The sequence below is a fragment of the Dipodomys spectabilis genome, unplaced genomic scaffold (assembly GCF_019054845.1).
Source record: "Dipodomys spectabilis isolate Male_0828 unplaced genomic scaffold, ASM1905484v1 ptg000260l, whole genome shotgun sequence".
Lineage (NCBI taxonomy): Eukaryota > Metazoa > Chordata > Mammalia > Rodentia > Heteromyidae > Dipodomys > Dipodomys spectabilis.
Window position 1 is genome coordinate 2,512,079 of NW_024870937.1, and position 24,369 is coordinate 2,536,447.

Sequence of the window (24,369 nt, forward strand, 5' to 3'; positions counted from 1 at the left end):
GTCATACAGCTGGGGGGGGGGGGGGAGGAGAGAGGTCTACTCAGAGCCCACTCAGACATCAGTCAGGGCAGCTGAGTTGGCTGGGGCTTCTGACCCAGGCAGCCCTGACATTTAGAAAATTCCAAATAATGATAGCACTGGTAGCAGTAATTGTGTTAAGACCTAGCCAAGATGTTGCAGCGTCCTGCCTCTTATTCCCTGCCCCTGCATCCATGCTTGTCAGCTTGCTTAGCAGAAGACACCTAAGGAAACCAGAATCAGGCTCAAGGAGCCTCTGTCTCGCCCACTTTGCAACCTCCCAGCCTTAGCCCCAACCATGCCATGGCCTGCACACCTGACTTCCCAAGTGCCATTACCCGGCGCCATGCGGTGCTGACAAAGGCCAGGCCGAAGTTGATGGCTTGAGTCAGTTCCTGGAAGATTGGCTCATCCGAGAGGAAGCGGTGGCCGAACACCAGAGCCCCAATGACTTTGGCCGTGGATCTTCTGATGAGGACCTGAGGATCAAAGGGTCTGCCTGAGAGTAAAGGGGCAGAGCTCAGAGGAGAAGGCACACAGAACTCTGCTCTGAGCACATGGCCAGTCTTTGATAGTCATGCACGATCTAGTCGTTCATTCCCATCCTACGTTTATACTCTCTGCAAGGTTTCCATCACTTCTGTGAGCCAGGTTCTGTGACAATGCTGGACTTGCAGAAAGAGGTGGGAGAGACTGGTAAGTTATGTGAATAAAAGCAAGGCTAGGTAACTTATAGCTGGAGCTAAGGTATCTGGGATTCAGAGGACCTCTTAGGCAGGGACCTCAAGTCTTTCAGCTGTGAAAGATGGAGCAGTGGATCCTCACAGGAAGGGAAGGGATGTGGACCAGAACATTTCAGACGGGGAAATATGTGAAGAAGGTTGTGGGGTGTAAGCAGGGGGCCCGGTGGCCCACATCTGTAATCCTCGCTACTCAGGAGGCTGAGATATGAGGATCACAGTTCAAGCCAGCCCAGGCATGAATGTCTGTGAGACTCTTATCTCCAATAAACTACCAAAAAGCTGGAAGTGGGGCTGGGGCTTGAGTGGTTAAGTGCTGACCTTGAGCACAAAAGCTCAGGGACAGTGCCCAGGCTGTGAGTTCCAGCTACAAAAAACTTAATTAATGCTTGGACGTGTGGATGTTGATGAAAAGATTTTCCCAGACAGAAAGGAGGGCATCTGGCTTCCTACCATGCTGGCATACCTACGTTTCTGACTATCAGCACTGAAGAAATTTCCAGTCTATTAATACATCTCAAAACCATTGTTCATATTGCCAGGTTTCACACACATAGACCAGTCTCTCCTCCCTGCCTCCCTCCCTCCCTCTCCCCCTCCTCACACAAGCACCCTGGCTGTTCTGTGTGTGTGTGTGTGTGTGTGTGTGTGTGTGTGTGTGTGTGTGTGTGTGTGTGTGTGTTCAGAGGCATGTATGGGTGGTATAGGCCTGTCCCAGCTCATTCCTTACCCTGCTTCTGGCAGAAGGCCTCTGCTAGCTCTGCTGCCTCTTGCTGTAGCTGCTCCTCTAGTGCCCGTCTGCCCAGGCCCAGCTCACGAAGCACTGTCAGGCAGAAACGCCTCTGTTGCCGCCATGTGTGCCCATTGCTGCAAATTACCCCTGAGCCCAGGGGAGGAGGATGGGGGACAGTCACTAGACTCTCCCAGTGTTCAGGCCAATACAACCGGGCTCCCACCAGGCCTTGAAGGCAGCTCAAACAGCTCTGCATTGCTGCTCTGGGTAAGGGGCGTTTTGAGGTGGTGGGCCATGAGTGTGGGGCCCTCAAGGTGGGCTCAGCTATGCCTTCCTTCAGCCTCCAACCTGTTTTGCTTTCAGGAGTCCCTGAAAGAAGTGGAGGAAGAGATAGAGAGAGATGGGAGGGGTTGGGGCACTTGCTGAGCAGGACACTGTAATGGGCTCTCATAAGCTCACTTAATCTTCACATCCTTGAAGTGGGGAGCATGCATTATCCCCATCTAATTTAGAAGCACATGGGCCAGGGCGGGGACTGTGGGGGTGTGAGGATGACTTGTGCAAGGTCACAGGCCAGCAAGGGGCTGAGATTGGATTTAGATACTGAGTTGATTTTAATACCTATCCTGGGGATTGAGCCCAGGACCTTGTGGTCTTGGTTGGCTTTTCCACTCAAGGCTGATTATCTTCCACCTGAAACACAGCTCCACTTGCAGCTTTTTGGTGGTTAATTTGAGGTAAGTGTCTCATGGACTTTTTTGGCTCAGGCTGGCTTGGAACTTTGTTCCTCAGATCTCAGCCTCCTGAGTAGCTGGGATTAAGTGAGCCACTAGTGCCAGCTGGATAAGTTTATCTTTGTTTGTGTTTTTGAGCTGATAAAGGATGTGATAAGGAGCCCTGAGTTCCTGAGTACAGTGACTGTCCAGACAGCTCTTCACTATGATGGGGGAGGGGGCGGCCTTGCCTCTTTCTCCAAATAGGTCCTGAAAGAGCGGGGTCAGGGGCCTGCCAGAGAACTGTTCGGAATTGGAGACCAGAGCTTCCTTCACAGCCCGGAAGCCATTCAGCACCACGACGGGTGTGGGGCCTACCCACACAGTGAACACGCTGCCATGAGTCTGAGCCAGCTGTTGGAGAGAACAAGCATGTCAGGCTGTGGACAAAGCACATTCTCTGGGGCCGTCCTCTTAACACAAATCCCCCACCTTGTTGCACCCAACACTCTACCATCTTAGACCACCCCACTGACTTCCCAAGAAGCCAAACCTACTCTCTGGACATTTAAAATAGCCAGGAACCAGCACTTACACTCCATCAGGCCTGCTGGTGGACAGGGTCTACAACTATACAGAGCTATAAGTAAAAGCCACACTATAACTCGAGTCCATCGAGTGTCAGTGGATGTCTGTTTGCATTCAGTGAGTTAGAGAGTAGATGCCAAGGGCTGGGATTGTGGCTTAGTGGTAGAGTGCTTGCCTAGCATGCATGAAGCCCTGGGTTTGATTTCTCAGTACCTTATAAACAGAAAAAGCTGGAAGTGGCACTGTGGCTCAAGAGGTCCAGTTAGCCTTGAGCAAAAGAGGCTCAGGGACAGTGCTCAGGCCCTGAGTTCAAGCCCCAGGACTGACAAAAAAGAAAAAGAAAAGAAAGTAGATGCCAAAAAAACATAAGACCAGGACCTCACAGGTCTCCTGACTCTCAGGATAGTGCTCTTTCCACTGCCTTATGAGCCTGGAGATTTCAATTATCTGAGATCTTCAACTAGATATTTAATAACAATATTAATATGTTATCCAATATATTATTATAATACACTAAAATATTTCATAAAATAATAAAATGCAGAGATAGAGAAGAGAGCTGAGCATTGCTGTGGGCGTCTTCTCCCACCTGCCATAGTTTTGGGCAACAATTCTGCTTGGCCAGTGGATTTCCTACCCCTCTCCATACAGCACTTGTCCACTGCGAGAGGTGGCTGTGTATGGAGACTGCTTGAATGATGCTACTTGAGTGTGCCTTTGGTGGGGTCTCATTTCTCCCAACTCTCGTGTCAGGTGGCTTTTCAGAAAATGCCTTCAGGTCCCATCAGCATTCACCTGGAGCAGAACACACACACACACACACACACACACATACACACACACACACACACACACACACACACACACACACACCTTTCTCCATTGTGTTACAGCTTCAGTAAGCTTTTACTGCCTCTTCCCTCTTATCCCATCTCAGGTACTCTGTACAAAGTCTTTACATTCCGTTTTTCCAGTCCCCCTGCATTCCTGCCTTTGACATGTGAGAAAGCTAAGTCTCAAGGATCCATAGCAAGTAATAAGACCAGGATCTCTGGCCCCTCCATCCCCAATGACTGATCCCAATTCTTTCTTCCTACTTCAATGTCCTTGGGTCAGTAACAGAGGGATTCCTCCATCTCCTCCCTCAAGGGCCAACTCCTTACCTGGAGCAGCATTTCTGGATGTAGCTGAAATTGTAGTTGCCACAGGTTTCCAAGAAGGGGCAAAGGAAAGGGACCAGGCGGAAGGTGGCCCCTTTCCCAGAGGAAGGTGCCAAGCTTCAGTAGCAGAAAGGAGCCAGCCAGGAGTGCCAGCCCACCGAGCACAGAGAACATCTCTGTGCTCCTGTGCTTGCTCGCCTCAAGATTGTTTTGCAGCACACCTGGGCCACTCTCCTTGTCTCTCCCATGCCAACCTTGGCTTTTATGCCAGAGCTCTGGGGCAGCAGCTGGAAGGAATCAAATTCAGTGGAGTAAATCCATTTGGTCACACCAGTCACGCTAGAGCCACACTGCTCAGCAGAGCCCTGGTGGGCCCAGCTTGGAACGCCCTTACTTTGTGTTTCAGCTGTCTTTAGAACAGCCTGTTAGGGTCCCCTGACTTCAGTGTTTCATTTGTACTGAGATAGAAGATAACTCATTTTAACCAACTGCTTCACAGAGCTGACACAGCCAGCAGAAAGATGTCCCATTCCCTTTGGCTAGGTTGAGAGGCTGCTGGCAAAGTGCATGGGCAGTACCTAGGGAGTCAGCCAGGGGGTCACTGGATTCAAGTTACCAAGACTCTGGGCTAGAAGGTTTTTGGTCTCTTCAGAGAATGAATTCAAGGATGGATAAAAGAGGAGTGCTAAGTTGGAGCAGGTTTATTAATGCAAAGCCAAAGGAAGTCAAAAGTACACTCTCCTTAGCTTAGCATTATGGGGGTGGGGTGCGGAGGGGGTGTGTGTGTTCATGACCTCAAACCTTTTTTATTTTTGCTAGTCCTGGGGCTTGAACGCAGGACCTAGGCTCTGTCCCTGAGCTTTTTTACTCAAGGCTAGTGCTATACCACTTGAGCCAAAGCTCTACTTCCTGCTTTTTCTGGTAGTTAATTGGAGATCAGAGTTTTACAGATTTTCCTGCCTGGACTGGCTTAGAACTGCGATCCTCAGATTTCAGCCTCCTAAGTAGTGAGGATTACAGACATGAGCCCCAGTATCCGGCAACAACCTCAAACTTAGTTCTTTCCCTCAAGGCTGGTGCTCTACCACTTACACCACAGCTCTATTTCTGACCTTTTCTCCTGGTTATTTGGTGATAACAGTATCATAGACTTTTCTGGGCTTCAAACCACAATCCTCAGTTGCAAGGGTTATAGGCAGGAGCACCTGGCTTGAATCCAACAATCTTTAATTACTACCTTCAAATGCTGCCATGACCTTTGCCTAGTTCTGGGTTGGTCTCTTGGCTCTATCCACTTCATCTTTCCACTTAAGGGCAAGCACCAGTTTCAGCAATTTCTCAGAATCTCAAGTTGTCATGAGTAATGTGACTCACAGATACGGAATGGTGGCCCTGGATCCTTGTCTGTAGTGCACAGTGTCCCTCTGTGTGAGTGCTCACACTAGGGACCCTTTGATCAGAGAGCTATGGCATACTACTTTCAGACATACATCCCCCTGACACTACCAAATGAGAGCTCTTGAAGCCAGCCCAGGGATTCAACTGAAGTCATCTTGTGTGTGGCCTTGTGCCTAGCTCCAGAGTTCAAATGAATTCAGCTGGCTTTGACACAAGGGCTGGTAGTTTGGGGGTCTCTGTGATGGTTGAGCACTAGAGGATATGATGCCTCAAGAGTGACTCCAGTGTAGATGAAGGAAGCTAGAGATGAAGGTTAGAAAGGAAAATGGGGCTGTTACTGTCTGAGATCCACATTCCATTTGGGCTCCAACGCTCCACCTTACATGTTCCTCAGTGTCACCCCAAATCAGCCATAGAATTTGAGCTATTTCTTTCTTTCTTTCTTTCTTTTTGGTCGGTCATGGGGCTTGAACTCTGGGCCTGGGCGCTGTCCCTGAGCTCTTCAGCTCAAGGCGAGTGCTCTATCGCTTGAGCCACAGAGCCACTTCCAGTTTTCTAGTGGCTAATTGGAGATAAGAGTCTCACGGATGTTCCTGCCCGGGCTGGCTTTGAACAGTGATCCTCAGATCTCAGCCTCCTGAGTAGCTAGGATTACAGGCGTGAGCCACCGGCGCCCGGCGAGCTATTGCTTTAAGAATGGAAAATCTAGCCAGGTTCTAGTGGCTCATACCTGAAATCCTAGCTACTCAAGAGGCTGAGATGAGGATCATAGTTTAAAGCCAGCACCAGCAGGAAAGTACTTGAGACTTGTCCTTGCAGTCAACTACCCAAAAACCAGAAATAGAGCTGTGGTTCAAGTAGTAGAGTGCTAACTTTGAGTGAAAAGGCTAAGGGACAGCCCCCAGACCTTGAAGTCAAGCCCCAGTACTACCACAAAATGACGACGACAACAACACAAAGAACGGATAATCTGTCATTCGAATGGGAAATTTGCCTGCTCAACTTTCCCAGGTGTGTGGACCTCTGACCTGCTTCTTCCCTTCCCTTCCTCCCTCGCCCACAGGTCCCCATGTTCTGGCTGGTAAGGGTGGGACTCAGTTCCTAGAACAGGGACACACCTGGCTCACTGGGCCACAGGTCACTCGGATTCTGGGATGGCAGGTGGCAGGGACATGTGCCTTCATGGTGCAGCTTTGGTGACTGACAAAGGTGTAGCCTCCACAGTGAGATGGTGGTAGCCACAAGATTCCCTTAGAGGGAAGCCCGTGAAGTATGGGGGGCAGCTGGCACTGCAAGCTTCATCTGCCCTGTGGTGGTCTCCCAGTGATCTAGCCATTGTTGACACTCAGGCCACAGGGCTCCTATTGCGTGGGACAAGGATAAATACAACTCAGACCTCTCTCTCTGTTTCTCTTCTTTCTCTTTTTTGTTGCAAGACTGGGATTTGAGCTTGGTACCTCTTGCTTTGCTCATTGGTTGGTGTTCTACCAACTGAGCCGTGCCTCCAATCCCTCTCCTCTGTTTCTCTAATACTAAATTCAACCAATATGTCCTTGGTGAGTTCCTTCTCTGTTTGAAGTATGTTCACATCAAATTCCCTTCCTCCCTCCCTTCTTTCCTTCTTTCTTGTGCTAGTACTTGGATTTGAAATCAGAGCTCGGGTGCTGTTCTTTAGCTTTTTCACTCAAGGATAGTGCTTTACCGCTTGAGCCACATCTCCACTTCTGGCTTTTTGATGGTTAATTGGAGCTAAAGAGTCTCATAAACTTTTCCTGCTGGGACTAGCTTCAAACCATGATCCTCAGGTCTCTGTCTCCAGAGTAGCTAGGATTACAGGAGTGAGCCCCTGGTGACCTGCTTGAATTCTTTCTATGATAATGTGAATGATAATTTATTATATTTATCAAACAAATCAAAACTCAGAAAGGAGATGTCATATGCTTAAGAAAGTAAGAAGGCTACAATTCAAAACTAGACCTTTTGTTTAGTTTAGCTCTCTTCCCACAGCCTCCCATGCCAGCTCTCTCAAAAAGATTACTAAATGCTGAGAAGCCCATGGAGGAGTGTGCCAGGCTTCTTGTCCAGTTGCACAGGCTTTCTTTCTGGGGTTCAGACTGATCCTAGCAGGGGTTTCCACAGCCAGAAACCCCCTCTTCAGGCAGTTTACTTTTTCTCTTCCTTCACTGCTATTTCTCTGGAGGGTTTAGAGACCCAGAATCTCTAAACAAAGGAAGATGCTGACACCACATCCAGGCTAAGGGCCAGTGCTGGAGAACTCTGGACCTTGTTTGTACATTTTACTCATAGCGCCATTTTTTTTTTTTTTGGGGGTCCGGTTGTGGGACCTGAACTCTGGGCCTGGGCGCTGTCCCTCAGCTCTTCAGCTCAAGGCTAGCGCTCCACCACTTGAGCCACAGCGCCACTTCCGGCTTTTTTCTTATGTGGTGCTGAGGAATTGAACCCAGGGCCTCATGCATGCAAGGCAAGCACTCTACCTCTGAGCCACCTTCCCAGCCCTCATAGTGCCTTCTTTTAGGCTCAACTCTATCCCAGTTTGATTATGCCTCAGGCACACTGAAGGACACAGACTCCAAGTCTCCAGTTGTGTAGACAGGGAAATGGTGCTACAATGCCTGGGAATTTGCAATCAAGTCAGCATCTGGAAGTGGTGGCATTTCAACTATAGCCTGAAGAGGCAGGTGTGGCAGTGGACACGCCTGGGCACCGGGATGGGCTCTAAGGAGTATAAACTCTGGGCTTAGGTGAGGATTTGGTATTTTGGTTTTTGGTTTTTTTTGGGTCCAGTCATGGGCCTGAACTCTGGGCCTGGGTGCTGTCCCTCAGCTCTTCAGCTCAAGGCTAGCGCTCTACCAGTTGAGCCACAGCGCCACTTTCGGCTTTTTCGAATCCAGGGCCTCAGGCACGCAAGGCAAGCGCTCTACCACTGAGCCACCTTCCCAGCCCTTAGGGGAGGATTTGTAACAGTCTTAAAGGTGTAGTAAAGGGCCACTGGCATCTTCTCCACTCAGAGCACTGACACACACACACACAGCCCTCTGAGGGTATTCTGCCTCCACAGAGCTGAGCTCCTATGGTAGCGCAAGCACTCTCTAAATCAGAGTGATGCCTTAATTATACTCAGAATATTTGTTTCTCCAGAAAAGACTCAGACAGCTACTAAAAACATTAAGTATACTCAGGACAGTTAGAAGGATTCAAAATCTTATGAAAAATACGGGAAAAATTAAACATACTTATAGTGCCTGAGCTTCCTGTAGGCCAAAGTAAGAAGAGAAAAATAATATGAAGCAGAGAATTTCCCTGGTACCAAATTCTGAAAAGGAATTTATCTATTTTTAATATATTTTTCATTGTTATTATAAAGGTAATGTACTGAGGGGTTATAGTTTCTTTTCTTTTTTTTTTTTTGAGTCCGGTCGTGGGGCCTGAACTCTGGGCCTGGGCACTGTTCCTCAGCTCTTCAGCTCAAGGCTAGTGCTCTTCCACTTGAGCCACAGCACCACTTCCGGCTTTTTTTTCTTTTTGCTTATGTGGTGCTGAGGAATCGAACCCAGGGCCTCATGCATGCAAGGCAAGTGCTCTACCACTGAGCCACCTTCCCAGCCCTGGGTTATAGTTTCATAAGTCAGGTAATGAGTACATTTGTTTTTGGACAATGTCATCTCCTCCTTCATTCTATCCTAGTCCCCCCCCCCCCCCCCCCCCCGCTTATCCCCGCCCACAAGTTGTATAGTTTATTTTCAACATAGTTTCTATTTTTTTTTATATTTTTTGTGCTCATACTGAGGTTTGAACTCAGGGCCTGGGTGCTGCCTCTTACTCCCCTCCCCCCGCCTCAAGGCTAGTGCTGTACCACTTAAGGCACAGCTCTACTTCTGGCTTTTTGATGGTAAACTGACTTTCCTATCTGATTAGGCTTTGAATCTCAATCCTCAGGTCTCAGCCTCCAGAGTAAGTAGAATTGCAGGCATGAACCATGTGTGTCTGGCTAAAAAGGGATTTCCTATCATCTAACAGACAATAGCATTCACAGAACTTTTATAGAAGGTGGAGCTGCAGTATTTCCTGTGTGTCAATTTCCTGTGTGCCAATTTCCATCCTGGTTGGCCAAGGACAAAGTACTGACAGCAGAGAAGGAGTAGCCTTTCATCAAGGACAATATGGCTCAGCTTGGGTGGTATGAGTTCAGGACAGAGCCCCATCATACTATTAAGGGTGGTGGTGGTGGTGGTAGAATGTATCTTCAAAGGGTATCATCTACCATCTACCATCTAACTATGATGCTATTACCAAATATTGCATGTCCAGGCCCCAACCTTGCATTCTCTACCAGAGTAAATTTCCCCAGAGGCTGCCTTAGGCAAACACTTTTGCTGCCCACATCAAGGCTGTGGTCACCGCCTAAGGGGGAGGGGGTAGGCTAGTCTGGGCAGGCTAAGACTGTAGGGGCTGGTCTGGAGGAGGCCAAAAACCCAGAGGCTGCTTTAGTTTTAGCCCTGGAACTCCCAGATCTTTAAATCTTAACGCGTTGGGTTAGAAAGAAAGACCTCAGACCAAGGGGAAAACATGTCCATGTGGGCTTCAGGCAGGAATGGTCAAGGCCAGCCCACGGGTGATCTACCCTGGTGGTGTTAGCCTGCCAGTTGCACGGGAACAGAGTGAGAGGCACATGGAGGAAGGAGGCTGAGGAAAAGGCAGATAAATGAAAGTCTGTCTTCTTTGAGCTCTAAGTACCATGTGCCTATAATTGTAGGTGCCTAATAGTGCTCAGTACTTATGGAGCTTCAAAAAATTTGTTTTTTAGGGTGTGGAGGAACTGAGGGGTGACAGCCTAGGAACTGGGAAGCTGTGAAGGAGGAGAGCAACTGGACCTGTAAGATAGGAATAAAAGGATGGCTGAACTTCCTGGAGGGCTGGATCAAGTCTACTCTCACATGTCACAGAGTACGGGCTCTGTCCTCACCAGTGGTTTGAATGGCCTAGGATGGAAGCCCGACCAGATTCTCTATCATGGATACAGAAATAGGTCACAGCCATGCTCTCAGCCCTAGGAACCAGCTGTCCTAGGCAAGGTCAGCAGCTGTGCTCTAACTACTATGTGCCTGCAGGCCTATCCCCACTGGCAGTGGGCCAGTCCCAGTGGGGTGATGGGACTCTCTTCAGGAAGACTGTGCTGTGGGGGACCTGTTACCAGCTTTGACAGCTCTCACTTGGGCAGCAGCCAGCTGAAGTTCTCTTATGCCCAGTTCACTTTAGGGGGAGATAGAGAAAGGAAGAGCTTGCTGGAGCCAAGGAAGCACAGCAAGCCCAGGTCAGAGGCAGAAACAAGGCACAGGAAGTATGGCCCCGGGCGCTGTCCCTCAGCTCTTCAGCTCAAGGCGAGCGCTCTACCACTAGAGGCACAGCGCCACTTCCAGTTTTCTGAGTGGTTTATTGGAGATAGGAGTCTCATGGACTTTCCTGCCCGGGCTAGCTTTGACCCGCAATCCTCCGATCTCAGCCTCCTGAGTAGCTAGGATTACAGGTGTGAGCCACTGGCACCCAGCCAGGACGATACTTTCTATGACACTTTCCTCATCAGGGAAATGTACTTGAATATCAAGGAGCTGAAACATGTGTATCTGTTGAAGTCAGAGGGCCAGGAGACAAATGGGGAGAGGCAAGGTAAACAAATGCAGTCAATCAATATACAGAGCTATGTAAATTGAGGGACAGATGAGGTTAGGAGAGATCGGGAGAGTGATGGAAAGTTGACATTAGTTAAGATGCATTGCACTCACAAAATGACAGGCTGAATTGTACAACTACTTAAAGATAATTTCTTTCTTTCTTTCTGTTTTTTCCCCCTGGGTCTGAGCACTGTCCCTGAGCTTTTATGCTCAAGGCTAGCATTCTACTTCTTGAGTTGCAGTTCCATTTTCAGCTTTTTTTTTATGTATGTGTGTGATTAATTGGAGATAAGAATTCCATGGACTTTCCTGCCCAGACTGGCTTCGAACCATGATCCTCAGATCTCAGCCTCTTGAGTAGGTAGGTTTATAGTTGTGAACTACCAGTGCCTAGCTTAAAGACAATTTTTTTTAGAAAGAAAGAAAAAAAATTTAGTGGGAAAAAATAAAAAAATGTGATTCAAGGGCTGGGAAGGTGGCTCAGTGGTAGAGCGCTTGCCTTGCATGCCTGAGGCCCTGGGTTCGATTCCTCAGCACCACATAAGCAGAAAAAGCTGGAAGTGGCCCTGTGGCTCAAGTGGTAGAGTGCTAGCCTTGAGCTGAAGAGCTGAGGGACAGCACCTAGGCCCAGAGTTCAAGCCCCATGACCGACAAAAAAAAAAAAAAGTGATTCAGAGAAAATAAAATGAAAATAACTCCTACAAGAAAAAAAAGCTAATGTATTTAATAATCAATATGTAAAATTAGTTAATAGGTAATTAGTCAGGGACTAGGACTTCTGGAAAAACATTCCAATAGAAGAGCACTGCTGACCTGATAAATGGATACTAGATATTAGGAAACTCATGATTGTTTCAAAATCCCAGAGAACAGAATACCTCACCTCCATCCCTCCTAGTTCTAGTTAGGGGTGGGAATCCTTGAGACAGACTTAATTGAAAAATAGTTTCAGGTCTACAAATCTCAGTGACTCAGTAGGTCTTCTCTGATTGGTCAGTTACATTTAATATGCATAGGGCACAACCAATCAGAGTACAGTCCTAGACTTGGTCACTTTGTACCAGGAGCCTTTTACTGGTATCCTTCTTGTCTGAATGAAGTTATTTGCAGTCACTCTTTGTTATCAATGGATTTTATGCTTCACATTTGGGAGGTAATAATATGAAAAGATGATGGCGGCAGCAGGTGTACCACTGCATTAACAGGCATTGCCTGATGCAGGGTAGTGATACTAGTGGTCACTGCCAGGTGCCAGGTAATGCAAACAGACTCTGTCTACCACAAACACAACAGAAAATGAGTATCAATAAATACCTTGTAAAATAGTTGAGAGAATGAAATAAAATCTTATTGAAAGTGTCAAGGCCAGGCATTCTGTGATGCCAGAACTCAGGAGGAACTTTAGTTCAGGTACATGGCAAGGACCAGTCATAAACAAACAACAAAACAACAAATACTTAGGCCGGTGCTTAGCATTCAGGTGCACCACAGTTCCAGCCAATGAAACCCTTATGGAACTGATGCATACTACCTTCCGGTCTGGCCCACAAACACTATGTGCTTAACATTCCCCAATCTCTTCCCAGATCTTCCAGCCCAGTACATAGGATCCAGCTGAGAACAAGTCTAGAGATTGAGTGACCAGGAAGGAGGAAGCCTGAGTTTATGAATGACCCCATTCCATCCTTCCATGGGTCACCATAAATGTTGCAAGCTTAGGTCCATTCTTATAGCTGCCAGGCTACTTTATCAACTCAAAAATAGGCAATTAAAAGCCGGGTGCCGGTGGCTTCACGTCTGTAATCCTAGCTACTCAGGAGACTGAGATCTGAGGATCCGTTTCAAAGCCAGCCTGGGCAGGTTAGTCTGTGAGACTCCTATCTCCAATAAACCACTAAAAAACTGGAAGTGGCTCTGTGGCTCAAAGTGCTGGAGCAATAGCCTAGCCTTGAGCAAAAAGAGCTCAGGGACAGTACCCAGGCCCTATGACTAACCAAAAAAAAAAAAATCAAACTTATGACAATACGAAAAAATAATAATGGTAATGGTACCATCAAGTGGACTGGTTGCTGGGGAGGTGGCTAAGTGGGCAAGCACTTGCCTAGCATGTCTAAGGTACTTGGGTTCAACTCCCAGCACTGAAAAGCAAAATAAACTGGCCATATTGAGAACATCAACAGAGACTTTCCCTGACCAGCCTCTAAAATTTTACCCTTTGGGATTATATGCCCTTCTCTGATGTATTTTTCCCCCTTTGCTTTTATAATATATCAAATACCTCACCAATTGTTCATAATCCAAATAAGGTATAAAAATCCATGATGTCAGGAAGATTTTATTTGCTACTATATTATTAGTTTCTAGAACACTGCTTGCTACATACTACACACATATTTAATGATATGAAAAAATGTTATTACAGGTTGGGCACCAGTGGCTCACACCTATAATCCTAGCTACTCAGGAGGCTGAGATCTGAGGATCACAGTTCAAAGCCAGCCCAGGCAGAAAAGTCTGTGAGACTCTTATCTCCAATAAATCACTAGAAAACCGGAAGTGGCACTGTGGCTCAAGCGGTAGAGTGCTCGCCTCGAGCTGAAGAGCAGGGAGTTGGAGGTGTCCTATCAGAAGGCATGCTTACAGCTGAATGTTTGTTCCTGTGCCTCTGCAGTGAAGGATGGAAAGGTTTTTGTTGTTGTTTGGCCATGATTCTCCAATCTCAGCCTTCTAAGTAGCCAGGATTACAGGCATTAGCCAATGGAGCCGGGCCTGACAGAAAGATTACTTGCAGGGAGTAAAAAGGGAGTGTGTGCATGTGAAGCAAGTACTTTATTTTTAAGATGGAAGTAGGTTTAGAGAGGTGGAAGACCCAAGGGATGTGAGAGAACTGGTAATGAGGGTCAGATGCCGCACAGAGCACAAACAGCAAGACCAGAGAGACTCTCAGACACTGTTACCTTCCTTGGAAGATGAATCTAGTACATCAACGTAACATTTCTAGTCTACACCTGGGCTGCCGCCAGGATTCCGTGATGGTGGAAATATTTCACATATTCAGTGTATCTAGAGTATGTCACGGTATCATACCTCTGGACATTTGAATTTTTTTTCCTTCCCGAGACAAGGTCCTGCTGTGTCTGGTAGATCTGGCTGGCTTACAATAAAATCTATATGATTCAGCTTCCTCACTGTTGTACTACTACCATGCTAGTGAGGAACTATAGAGCCAAGCCTTCTGAATTATTGTTTTATTATGTTTATGTGCCTATCCTGGGGCTTGAACTCTGGGCCTGGGCGCTGTCCCTCAGCTCTTCAGCTCAAGGCTAGTGCTTTACCACTTGAGCCACAGCTCCACTTCCAGTTTTCTGGTGGTTTATTGGAGATAAGAGTCTCATGGACTTTCCTGCCTGGGCTGGCTTTAAATCAAGGTCATCAGATCTTAGCCTCCTGAGTAGCTAGGATTACAGGCGTAGCCATGGGTGCCCAGCTAGATCTCAGCCTCTTGAGTAGCTATGATTACAGGGATGAGCCACTGGCACCTGGCTCCCCTTAAATTTTGAAGACAAAATTTTTATAACAACAACAACAAAAACCCACCAAAACTTGTGGGTGGGGACTGGGAGACAATGAGGAACAGGTGACACTACAAAAGGAAACGTACTCATTACCCGACTCATGTAAATGTAACCCTCTGTATATCACCTCTGTAATAATAATAAAGTAAATTTAAAAAACTAAGATTAAGATGTGATTTCTAGAATATAAAAAATTTTGAGAACTTTTTTTGGTTGCATTTAACACAAAGCAATCAAGAAATATCAGAATGCCTACCCTATTGAAGGGTCACTAATTCTCCTTGGGTTGATCTGAAGCAAGCAGCTGAAAAGGCAGTTAAGATTGTCAAGAACTCTCAACAAATTTTAATTTACTTAAATTTTTTTCCTGGCACAACTGGAGTTTGAACTAAGCATGCACTTGTCACTGGAGCCACACTTCCAGTCCTTCCTGAATTAATTTTCAGTTTCTCACTTGCCCTGGTCCAGGCTCTGCCCTCCTCTTCCCTACCTTCCCCCATGTAGCTGGGATCATAGATGCATGCATCATCATACCTGGCTTACCTACTGAGAGGGAGTCTTAGTTTTTGCCCATGCTGGGCTTAAACAGATCCTCCTGATCTCCATCTCCTCAGTAGCTGGGATTACAGGTGTAGGCCACCATGTCCAACGCTGTCTTGAGTATAATTCACCACGACCTTCCACTTCATTGTTGTTACTCTCTTCTCTCAGTCCCTATCCTCTTAATAGCAGCATAGGAGCTTCACTAGGGCTCATGCCCACAGAGACTAAGGCCTACCAGAGGTGACAGCATTTTGAGTCCCATGCTTTGTGACCCATCAGCCTTGTCCTTCCCAGACGCAACTCTTATTGTCAGCTACTTAGATCCAAGGCTCTGGTACTGCAAAGCCACTGAAAGCCATCTTACTCCTTTCCCAGAGAACTATTTTATACACCAGGAGTTTTATAAAATCCAAAATAATTTTATTCACTTTTTTTCCGAGTTTTGCTTCCACAAGGTGTTTAGCAAACATGCTAAGGCGACAGAATGTCTAGTTGGTCACGACATGCAACGCTGACCATTCGACTGATGACAGCAGTGACCACGCCCACCTGAGCTACGGGCCCCAGAGCACAAAGGGGGTCTGCAGGAACACACCAAACCACACAGCAATCAGCAACCTGAGGTAGGTTTCTTTACAGTACAAAAACAAAAACAAAAACAAAAAACTTCTACGCCAGTGTGAGACACTGATTAGCAAGAGCTGCTGAAAGTTGCAGACTTTGGAGAGGAGACTGTGAAACAGCTGCGGTGAGAGAAAGGAGAAAAGCCTCCACAGTCCCGGGTCAGTCGACTGTGGAGGTTGGGAACAGGCAAATGAAAATGCCACCTAAAACAGCAGCAGTTGGCCCCAGGGCTGGGGACCAACTGGCCCGGGAGCTGAAGAGCTCAGTGCAGTGGCCAGCGTGAGGAACCTGAGGCAGTGGGACACTCTGTGAACAGACTGGTTCTTGTTTGGAAACAACAGCAAAGAGGATGGCAGGACAGAAGTCCTCCCCCTGTCAGCAGGAATGGCCCTGAGACGCTGATTCCTGGTGGAGGGGGGCGGGCGGTGAGGGGGCTGGAGCTTTGCCCCATTGCTCTCTTGACGGAAACAGTGAGTGACACCAGGACAGAAGGCAGGAGCCCTGAGAATTCACAGCACTCAGCAAGGCCTGGCAGTCTCCCTCACCCTGTCTCCTGAGTGGCTGTGGGGAGCAGCCACAGAGCAGCTGCGGAGGGCCTTGCTATTGCCACCCATCTTCCTTTGGATGACCAGAAAGCCCAGCGCCATGAAGCCACCAGCTAGAGAACAAATTGCTACCCTTTCTACAGTCTAATAGCAAAAAGAGCTTTAGTGCAGCAAACTGTACAAAAATGATAGAAAGGAATATGCACTGCCATCAGCAGTGCTGACTTTAATATAAAATAAACAGCTTACATTTTCACTGTAAATATAGGCTATATACACAATTATATATAGATAAGAGCTACACGTAGAAAGCTTCATTATAGGCCTCTGATACATTTATAGTAATGGTTCCCTGAACCTTTTAGAGTGCAATTAAGAACAAAAACTAAACCCATTTACATGAATAGGGAATAAATACAATAATCAAAATATGAATCTCCCTAAAAGTGAAACACACAAGCCAATCCTGAACTGCTGTGCGAGAAAGAGAAAGTTGGGAAAGGCAAGGTTCCGGCAGGAGGATATGACAGGGGGCCACCCCAGGCAGGGAATGGAGGTGCTCCCAGATGGAGACTGTCATCAGAGACCTCATCAGCAGGAGGAGTCAGCCCTTGACGGCAATCTTGTTCTCAGCAGCGGCAAACATGGCATAGAACCGGGAACTGTCATTGGACAGAAGGACCGAGGGGGTGTCAAACTCCACCACCTGCACAGGGAGGAGACACGTCAGGTCAGGGTGTGACAGTGGGATACTCGGGGTGATGGGAGGGTCTGTGCTGAGGAGCAATGGAAGCCTCAAATTCCCCAAGTGGACAATCAGGGGACAACTCAACTGGCCCTGCCATATTCAGGGTAGAAGGGAAAGCGCAGGGAGCAAGGGCACACCACTTGTATGAGTCCCGTTGCCCTCAGCTTTGGCAAAGAAATCCCATCAACAAGGCTGTATAAACTGCAGGGGAGAAATTGTGGCTCAAGTCAAGGGCACACAGACATGTCATTTTGTTGTCTGCCTTTAGAAACAAGATGGCTTGGATTTGTATCTCTAAGAAAAAATTTCCTATATGTTTTTGGTCCTTTCTACCTTCCCTCCCACCCACCCAACCCAAATCCTGGGGCTTGAAATCAGGGCCTGGGCACTGTCCTTGTTTGTGCTCAAGGCTAGCATTACTACTTGAGCCATAACCCCATTTTTCGGCTTTACGGTGGTTAACTATAGAGAGTCTTAAGGGGTTTCCTGTCTGGGCTGGCTTTGGACTATGAGATATAAGCATCCTGAGTAGCTAGGATTACAGGCGTGAGCCACATGCACCTGGCAACCACCTTCTTTTATCATATTCTATTAACATCCACATGCACATATTGGTTCTGGATAGCAAATGTATGACAGAATCTCAGTACATGTCTGGGAGGTATGCTAGGTCTTAATGGCTCACGCCTGTAATCATAGCTACTTGGGAGACTGTGAGCAGAACTCTATAAAAATCTTATCTCATGGTGCTATGACTCAAGTGGTAAAGAGCACAAAGAGGCTCAGGGACAGTGCCCAAGCCCTGAGTTTAAACCCCACAACTGACAAAAAAAAAAAAAAAAAAGAGGCAGTCTGAAGCCAGCCTGGGTAGAAAACTCTGAAAACCCACCTCTAATTAACCAATAAGAAACGGGACTGAAGGTGTGGCTCAAGCAGTAGAGAACCAGTCTAGCAAGTATGAGTACCTGAGTTCAAACACTAGTATAGCCAAAAAAAAAGAACCAAACAACCCTCTCAAAACAACCAACTGTAGCTCTGAGCACCATGAATAGGCAGGTAAGGAGGAGGTAGAAGAGCTAGACAGGTAAGTGTATAAGGTGGTTGAGGCAACCAGGAGGTTTCATGGAAGGTTTGGCACTGAGCCATGTCCTTCTGTAGGGACAGGCAAGTTGTAAGCAGGTGGGAGAACTGTGTTGAGTAAAGGCAAAGACTGTCATGGCCACTGGAGCCTGCAAGGAAGAGTGCAAAGTGAAGGCTGGGCTAGGGCTAGACTGTGGGCAACTTTGGAGCAACAGGCTATGAAGCCTGGTACCACTACCTAACAGCAAGATGCAAACTAGGGTGACTGGTTGTAATATACCCTGGTGAATCACCAAGTACATGTACTCTTTGACCTGTGCCAACATGTCCCTGCTTATAAGTAACACAAGAATAAGTAGTGAAGCAAAGTGAGAATTCAGTAAGCCTCCCTGATTCCATCTTTTGAGTGTATCCCTTCCAATAGCCAGGAGAGTAGAGTCACTACAGCTGCTTATTCAAATGCCCAGAGTTCCTAGGAGATGGCAATTAGCCCATCACTGGCAGGGGCCAGTTTTCCTTCCAGACCAGGCTATATGCCAAGCCAAAGCCTCTGAGGTGGAGTTCCAGTACCTGTCCCTGGGCCAGCACCATAATCCTGTCAGAGCCTAGAACCGTATGCAGGCGATGGGCAATTGTCAGCATGGTGCAATCTGCAAATGCCTCCCGGATGGTCTCTTGAATCAGTAAATCTGTCTCTGTGTCCATGGCAGCTGTAGCTTCATCTAAGATCAGAATCTGCCAGTGAAGCAGAGGAGAAAGAGGGCTCCAATTAGTTCCTCAGTTTTTCTAAAATGTGTTTTCCTATATCAACTTTACACTATATAGCATTTACTCTTAGGTTCACACATATGTAGTAATACTCTTTGTTTAGAATATTATCCATGCTTGCCTTGATTTATATCTTTAAACAGGATAGACATATAATGTTGTTCTCATCAAATTCTTGCCCCTACTTGCTCTGTGACTTGTAATGTGTATTTTAACCTTTCTGGACCCCACCCTCACTATTTCCTGTCTGTAAAACAAGGGGGCTTTGTTTGACAACCTGCGAGTCTCTTGCAGTCTTTCAATCATTTGTCTGTGATCTGCAGTACTGTAACTGCTCATTAGCCAGAAACAAAAATTATACTTAGATTGTAAAGATTTGAGGAAGTTTTAACAACAGCTCCCTCAGAACCAATACACTATGCGATGTCATGGTTGGTGATGCTGTTGGTTAAGTGCCACTAGACTCAGGTGGCCTTGGACCCCACACTTCTGGGCAAGGCTGCCCATAAGGTATCTTGCTCCTCCTCCCTGCTCTCACTGGCTACAGCCTCTTCCCATTGGGCCTCCCTCACTGAGCAGCCGTAGCCTACGATGGCTCTCACCTTACAGTGGCGCAGCAGGGCCCTGGCTATGCACAACAGCTGCCGTTCCCCCACTGAGAAGTTGTCTCCATTCTCCATCACTTCTGACTCCAGTTTTAGAGGTAGCTGAGCAATCTGGAGGGAGAGTAGAGAGTAGAAGGATAAAAGTCAAAATTGAACTTTTCAAACTCAGGGGTGGGCTGGGTTTGATGCTCAGCACAAAAACAAATTTAAAAACATCAATGGAGGTGGGGGTGAGCAAAAGAGGAGTTATTCTGTGCCAGGTGCAGTGGCGTTGCCAGCACTGGAAAGTGGAGGTAAAAGGATTTGATAGCAGTCTGGGTTACATAATGAGACTGTCTCAAAAACCAATACACAGGAACAACAACAACAAGAAAAAACCCCCAAAATAAATGATTCTGAAACCAATGAAGACAGGTCAACACTATCTTCTTTGGTAAACTGCAGAATTTACTCTTCAAATGAAATTGTCTGAGGGTGCCTGGTATATGAGAGAGGAAAACAGGGCTCATCTAGTTGCATCAGGCCAGGGATCCTGAGCTTGACTCAACCCAGGGGCACGAGCACCTTGCTGAGTTGTCCTAAGAGGTCTGTGATCTTTGTGTTTTCTGCAGACTCTGCTGCAAAAGTATGTTCCACTGCTATGGTCAACAGAAATTAAAACATAGCTAAATCTAAGACGTGGTCATCACCATCTCAGTCAGTGGTTTGTATGATGCCATCATGACAACCAACAGGATGTGGGAGATGGGCTGGAGAGATAACTTCTAGGGTGCATATGAAATGCCCAAGAAGCCCTCCTTGCGAGCACTCTTACACACACACACACACACACACACACAACACACACACACACAGCCTGCAGCTGGAGGCTAAGGTGGTGGCTGGTGCCTGGGGACCAGGCCAAGATGGGCAGTAAGAGCAACACCCCTGCATGCCCACCCTTACAATCCTAGCACTGTTCATCACTTACACATTCTTTCATATGAGTCCTTTCCAAGGCATCCCAGATCTGCTCTTCTGTGTACTGGTTGAAGGGGTCCAAATTTGATCTAGGGAGAAGTAATAAAAGGAGGTTCTCAGAGGCCAATGCTTAAGCAACCAAACGAAAAATGGAGGACTCCAGTCTTGACTATTCCAGGTGGCTCATGCTCCAACTGGCCATAGAACCTTTGAAAACCAACTGTTTTTTGTTATTTTTATTATATAAACATAAAGTTAGTTAAAAATAAACATATGAAAAATTATACATATACAAATAAAAATGCACATACACAAATATATATGCAAACAAAAACCAGTGCATGTTTTAATTATCTCATGATATACCCCAAAATAGTTAGCATTTTGACCCATATCCTTCTATGTTTTTTCTATACAGAAATCCCTCACTTATTGTGGGAGTTACATTCCAGAGACCCCTGCTATATGTGAAAATCTGCAAGTAGCAGCAGTATATTTATCTTATTTACATATATTTCAAAGTTTTATAAATCCTTCCCACTCTCCTATAAACCTTTCCCACTTTCTTACTAATCTTAATTAGCATTTAAAATTTTTATATTGTTTTTATTTTCAGGCAAAAATAATTAAAATCATAACAATTATATAAATACCTATATACCAGAAAATCCCATGATATAGCAAAAACTCTGTGATACAGTGAAGCTGCAATAAATGAACCGCAACATAGAGAGGGATGACTCTCTCTCTCTCTCTCTCTCTATATATATATATATATATACACACATACACACACACATATGCTAAGATAGATCTCCCTTCACATATACACAGGGAAGATGCCCTCTTTTTCCTTGATGCACCTGTTATTAAATAGAAAGCTCGAACAGGAAAAGGGGCTGATCCACCAGACAACAGAGAAGAAAGGTCAGAGAAAGGACAGAGCTTAGGAGGAACTCACAGGTACAGATGTGGGTGGGGAGACTGGCTCACTATGCAAATGGAACCTATATCAAGGATGACACTGAGAAACCAGACTGGACATGGTGTGGCAGTGGAGGCAGAGAACCATGTGATACACTTGCAAGCCAAAGGATGCCAAATATTTCTGCCAACATAGTGGATGCTGAAGAGGCAGGATCTGCCCTCCAACTTCCCCAGGGAACAAGACTCTACTGACTTCCAGCCTCCAGATCTGTGAGACACCTGTAAGAGATACAACTGTCCCTTGTTATCTGTAGAGAATGGGATCCAGGACCTCCAATAATATCAAAATTCATGGATGCTCAGGTGCCTTGTAACTTGTGCATAGCTTGCCTCATACTTATGGGGAATATCTCTAGACCGTTCATATATAAATCTTATGCACGTTGTGTTTCACTATAAGGGAATAACAGAACTATGTAACTTTGCACACCTACATAATGATGATGGTGATGGAGTGATAGAAAATAGCATATATATTCAGTTACAGATGTGGTATTTTTGTGGTGGGGCCTTTTCAATCACAAGTTGGTTGACTCTATAGATTCCCAATATGGAGGGCCAACTATTTTGTTATGGAAGGCTTGTACTGAGTAAATCAATCAATCTAAATTATCAGAGCAACAACAGGCACAAAAGATGCTTTGTGAGTGGTTACGTGCTCTAAGCAGCTTGTCCCATCAGACTTTCTATGGGTCAAACTTGGTGGACACACTGATAGGCTTATCACTCAAAACTCCTGGCCCAGTACAACAGTAGGAGTCTCAGAAGATGAACCAATGGGTTCCAGGAATGTAAGAAACACGTTCACACACTATTAGGTGGTCTATACACACACTAAGGCAGACCAGACTGCTCAGCTGAATCAGGAATAAAAAGACAACCCTTCTTAGAGGAGCAGACAGCCCAGGGTCTGACTCACAGAGTGAAATAAAAGCAAAGTTTGGCATTCAGTGTCTGGGCAGCTGGAAGGAGAAAAGTGTCTAAGGGCACTTAGTTATTTTTTATGTTTTATGCCAATACTAGAGTTTGAACTCAGGGCTGAGCACTGTTCTAGTTAGTTTTTTTTTTTTTTTTTTTGCTCAAGGCTGGATCTACTGCTCCATTTCTGACTTTGTAGTAGTTAACTGGAGTATCACAGACTTTATTCCCCAGGCTGGCTTGGAACTGCAATCCTAGGCAGCTAGGATTACAGGCATAGGCCAAAGTACCTTGTGAAGGCACTTATTTTTGTCGTTTTCAACCTAACTCCAACCCCACTCAGGTGCTCTACTGCTGCTGACTCAACAGCCAGTCAGCCTAAGTCCAACTTCTAGTCCGGCCACTTTTAGCTGTGTATCTTTAGGCAAATTACCTAACCTCTCTGGGTTTCACTTCCTTCATCAATAAAATAAGCAAAATAAGATCTATCCCATAGAGTTTTGAGGATTCGATGAATTAACACAATTAAAAAACACTGAGGACAGTATCTGGAGCATCGTGGGTCCTCCAGAAGCTCCGCGGCCATTACCACCATCCCTGTGTCACTACTGTTCCTGTCAGAACACAGTGTTTGGCACAAAAAGTGTGTTAATTTTTAATATAGACACTAGAAGTTTTAGGGGGGATTCCTAAATTCTTCAGAAGGGCTGCTAAAAAATGCAAGAGGCACCTTCAAACAACAGAATTCAGAGACAAATGGAAGAGTGAGGGTCTAAGAACATGTTTAGTCATTCTGCAGAAACTTTTTTTTTAACCATCTAGAGTATTAGATGCTCTGTCCAAATCACCTGTGTATGAAGTTTCTGCTATGATTGTGAATTGAGAACTAGAGATATTCCTCAAAAGGAAGATTAAATGAGCAAGTGTGTATGCGAGAGAGAAGACAGCTGAAAAGGAAGAATGAGAACACTGCTGCTTGCTAATGAATGGATGCCAAGCAGAACTGCTTCAGGTGAGAGAATGTACCTATTACCAACAAGGGACCAAGGCTAGAGAGACAAACTAGAGAAAAGGTTGGGGGCCACTGGTCTTACTGCTGAATAGATTACCCACCGGCCCAACCATGCCACAGTGAATCCATAGTATAAAAGCTTTCCAGCAGGGGCAGGTCAGAGCCCAGGGTAGGGCTTTCTGGGCCAGGGAGCACAGGGACCTCAGGCCTGGACTGAGGGGATCTCCTCTACTAGCATGAAGGGCAAAGGGAAAGAACAGACCACAGAAACCCTGGCCTAAGAGCTTAAACTTAGATAGATGGAAGAGGGTATGCTGGGATGCAATGGGAATGACTGAGATTCTGGCAAAGCTAGGCTACGTATCATCTGGGCTTAGATTACATTTTTTTATCTGTGCTTTTGATTACATTCGTGTGCAGAATAATTCAGGAATTTGTATGGTAAGCCAACTTTACTCATGAATTTATTATGTCCAGTTTTGGCCTAGCATGACATGTATAAATATAGAAATCTCAAAAGCAGAAGTATGAAATTCATGCATGTCTATTACAAATGACACAGCTCAGTTGATGAAGAGTTTTCAGTATTTCAGTCAGTCAGTATTATTGTCCATTGTGTTGAAATTGTTTTGCAACCTGTTGAGTGTTTCTAAAATCTTGTGAAAAACAGTGCCACAGAAATGAAAGGACGGGGCTGGGAAGGTAGCTCAGTGGCTTGCTTTGCATGCCTGAGGCCCTGGGCTCTATTCCTCAGCACCACATAAGCAGAAAAAACCTGGAAGTGGAGCTATGGCTTAAGTGGCAGAGTGCTAGCCTTGAGCTGAAGAGCTGAGGGACAGCGCCCAGGCCCCAAAACTAACAAAAAAAAAAAAGGAAATGAAATGAAAGGACAAAAGGTGAACAAATGCAGGGATGGACATTGGACATTATGTTGAAAATGAACCACACAGTTTGTGTGTGAAGA

The 24,369-nt window shown here is 46.2% G+C and overlaps 1 protein-coding gene across 3 annotated transcripts in view; it reads right to left on the reverse strand.

Moving 5' to 3' along the window:
* Positions 1-15,562: 15,562 nt before the first annotated feature.
* Abcc5 (ATP binding cassette subfamily C member 5) overlaps positions 15,563-24,369 on the reverse strand; it is a 79,543-nt gene continuing 70,736 nt past the window's right edge. For all 3 annotated transcript variants that reach the window (XM_042699623.1, XM_042699624.1, XM_042699625.1), the window contains exons 27-30: positions 20,499-20,577; positions 19,526-19,639; positions 18,726-18,890; positions 15,563-17,033 (exon numbers count right to left, since the gene is read on the reverse strand). In XM_042699623.1, coding sequence (XP_042555557.1) covers positions 16,932-17,033; positions 18,726-18,890; positions 19,526-19,639; positions 20,499-20,577 — 460 coding nt within the window. In that variant the 3' untranslated portion in view covers positions 15,563-16,931. The remainder of the gene's footprint in view (positions 17,034-18,725; positions 18,891-19,525; positions 19,640-20,498; positions 20,578-24,369) is intronic.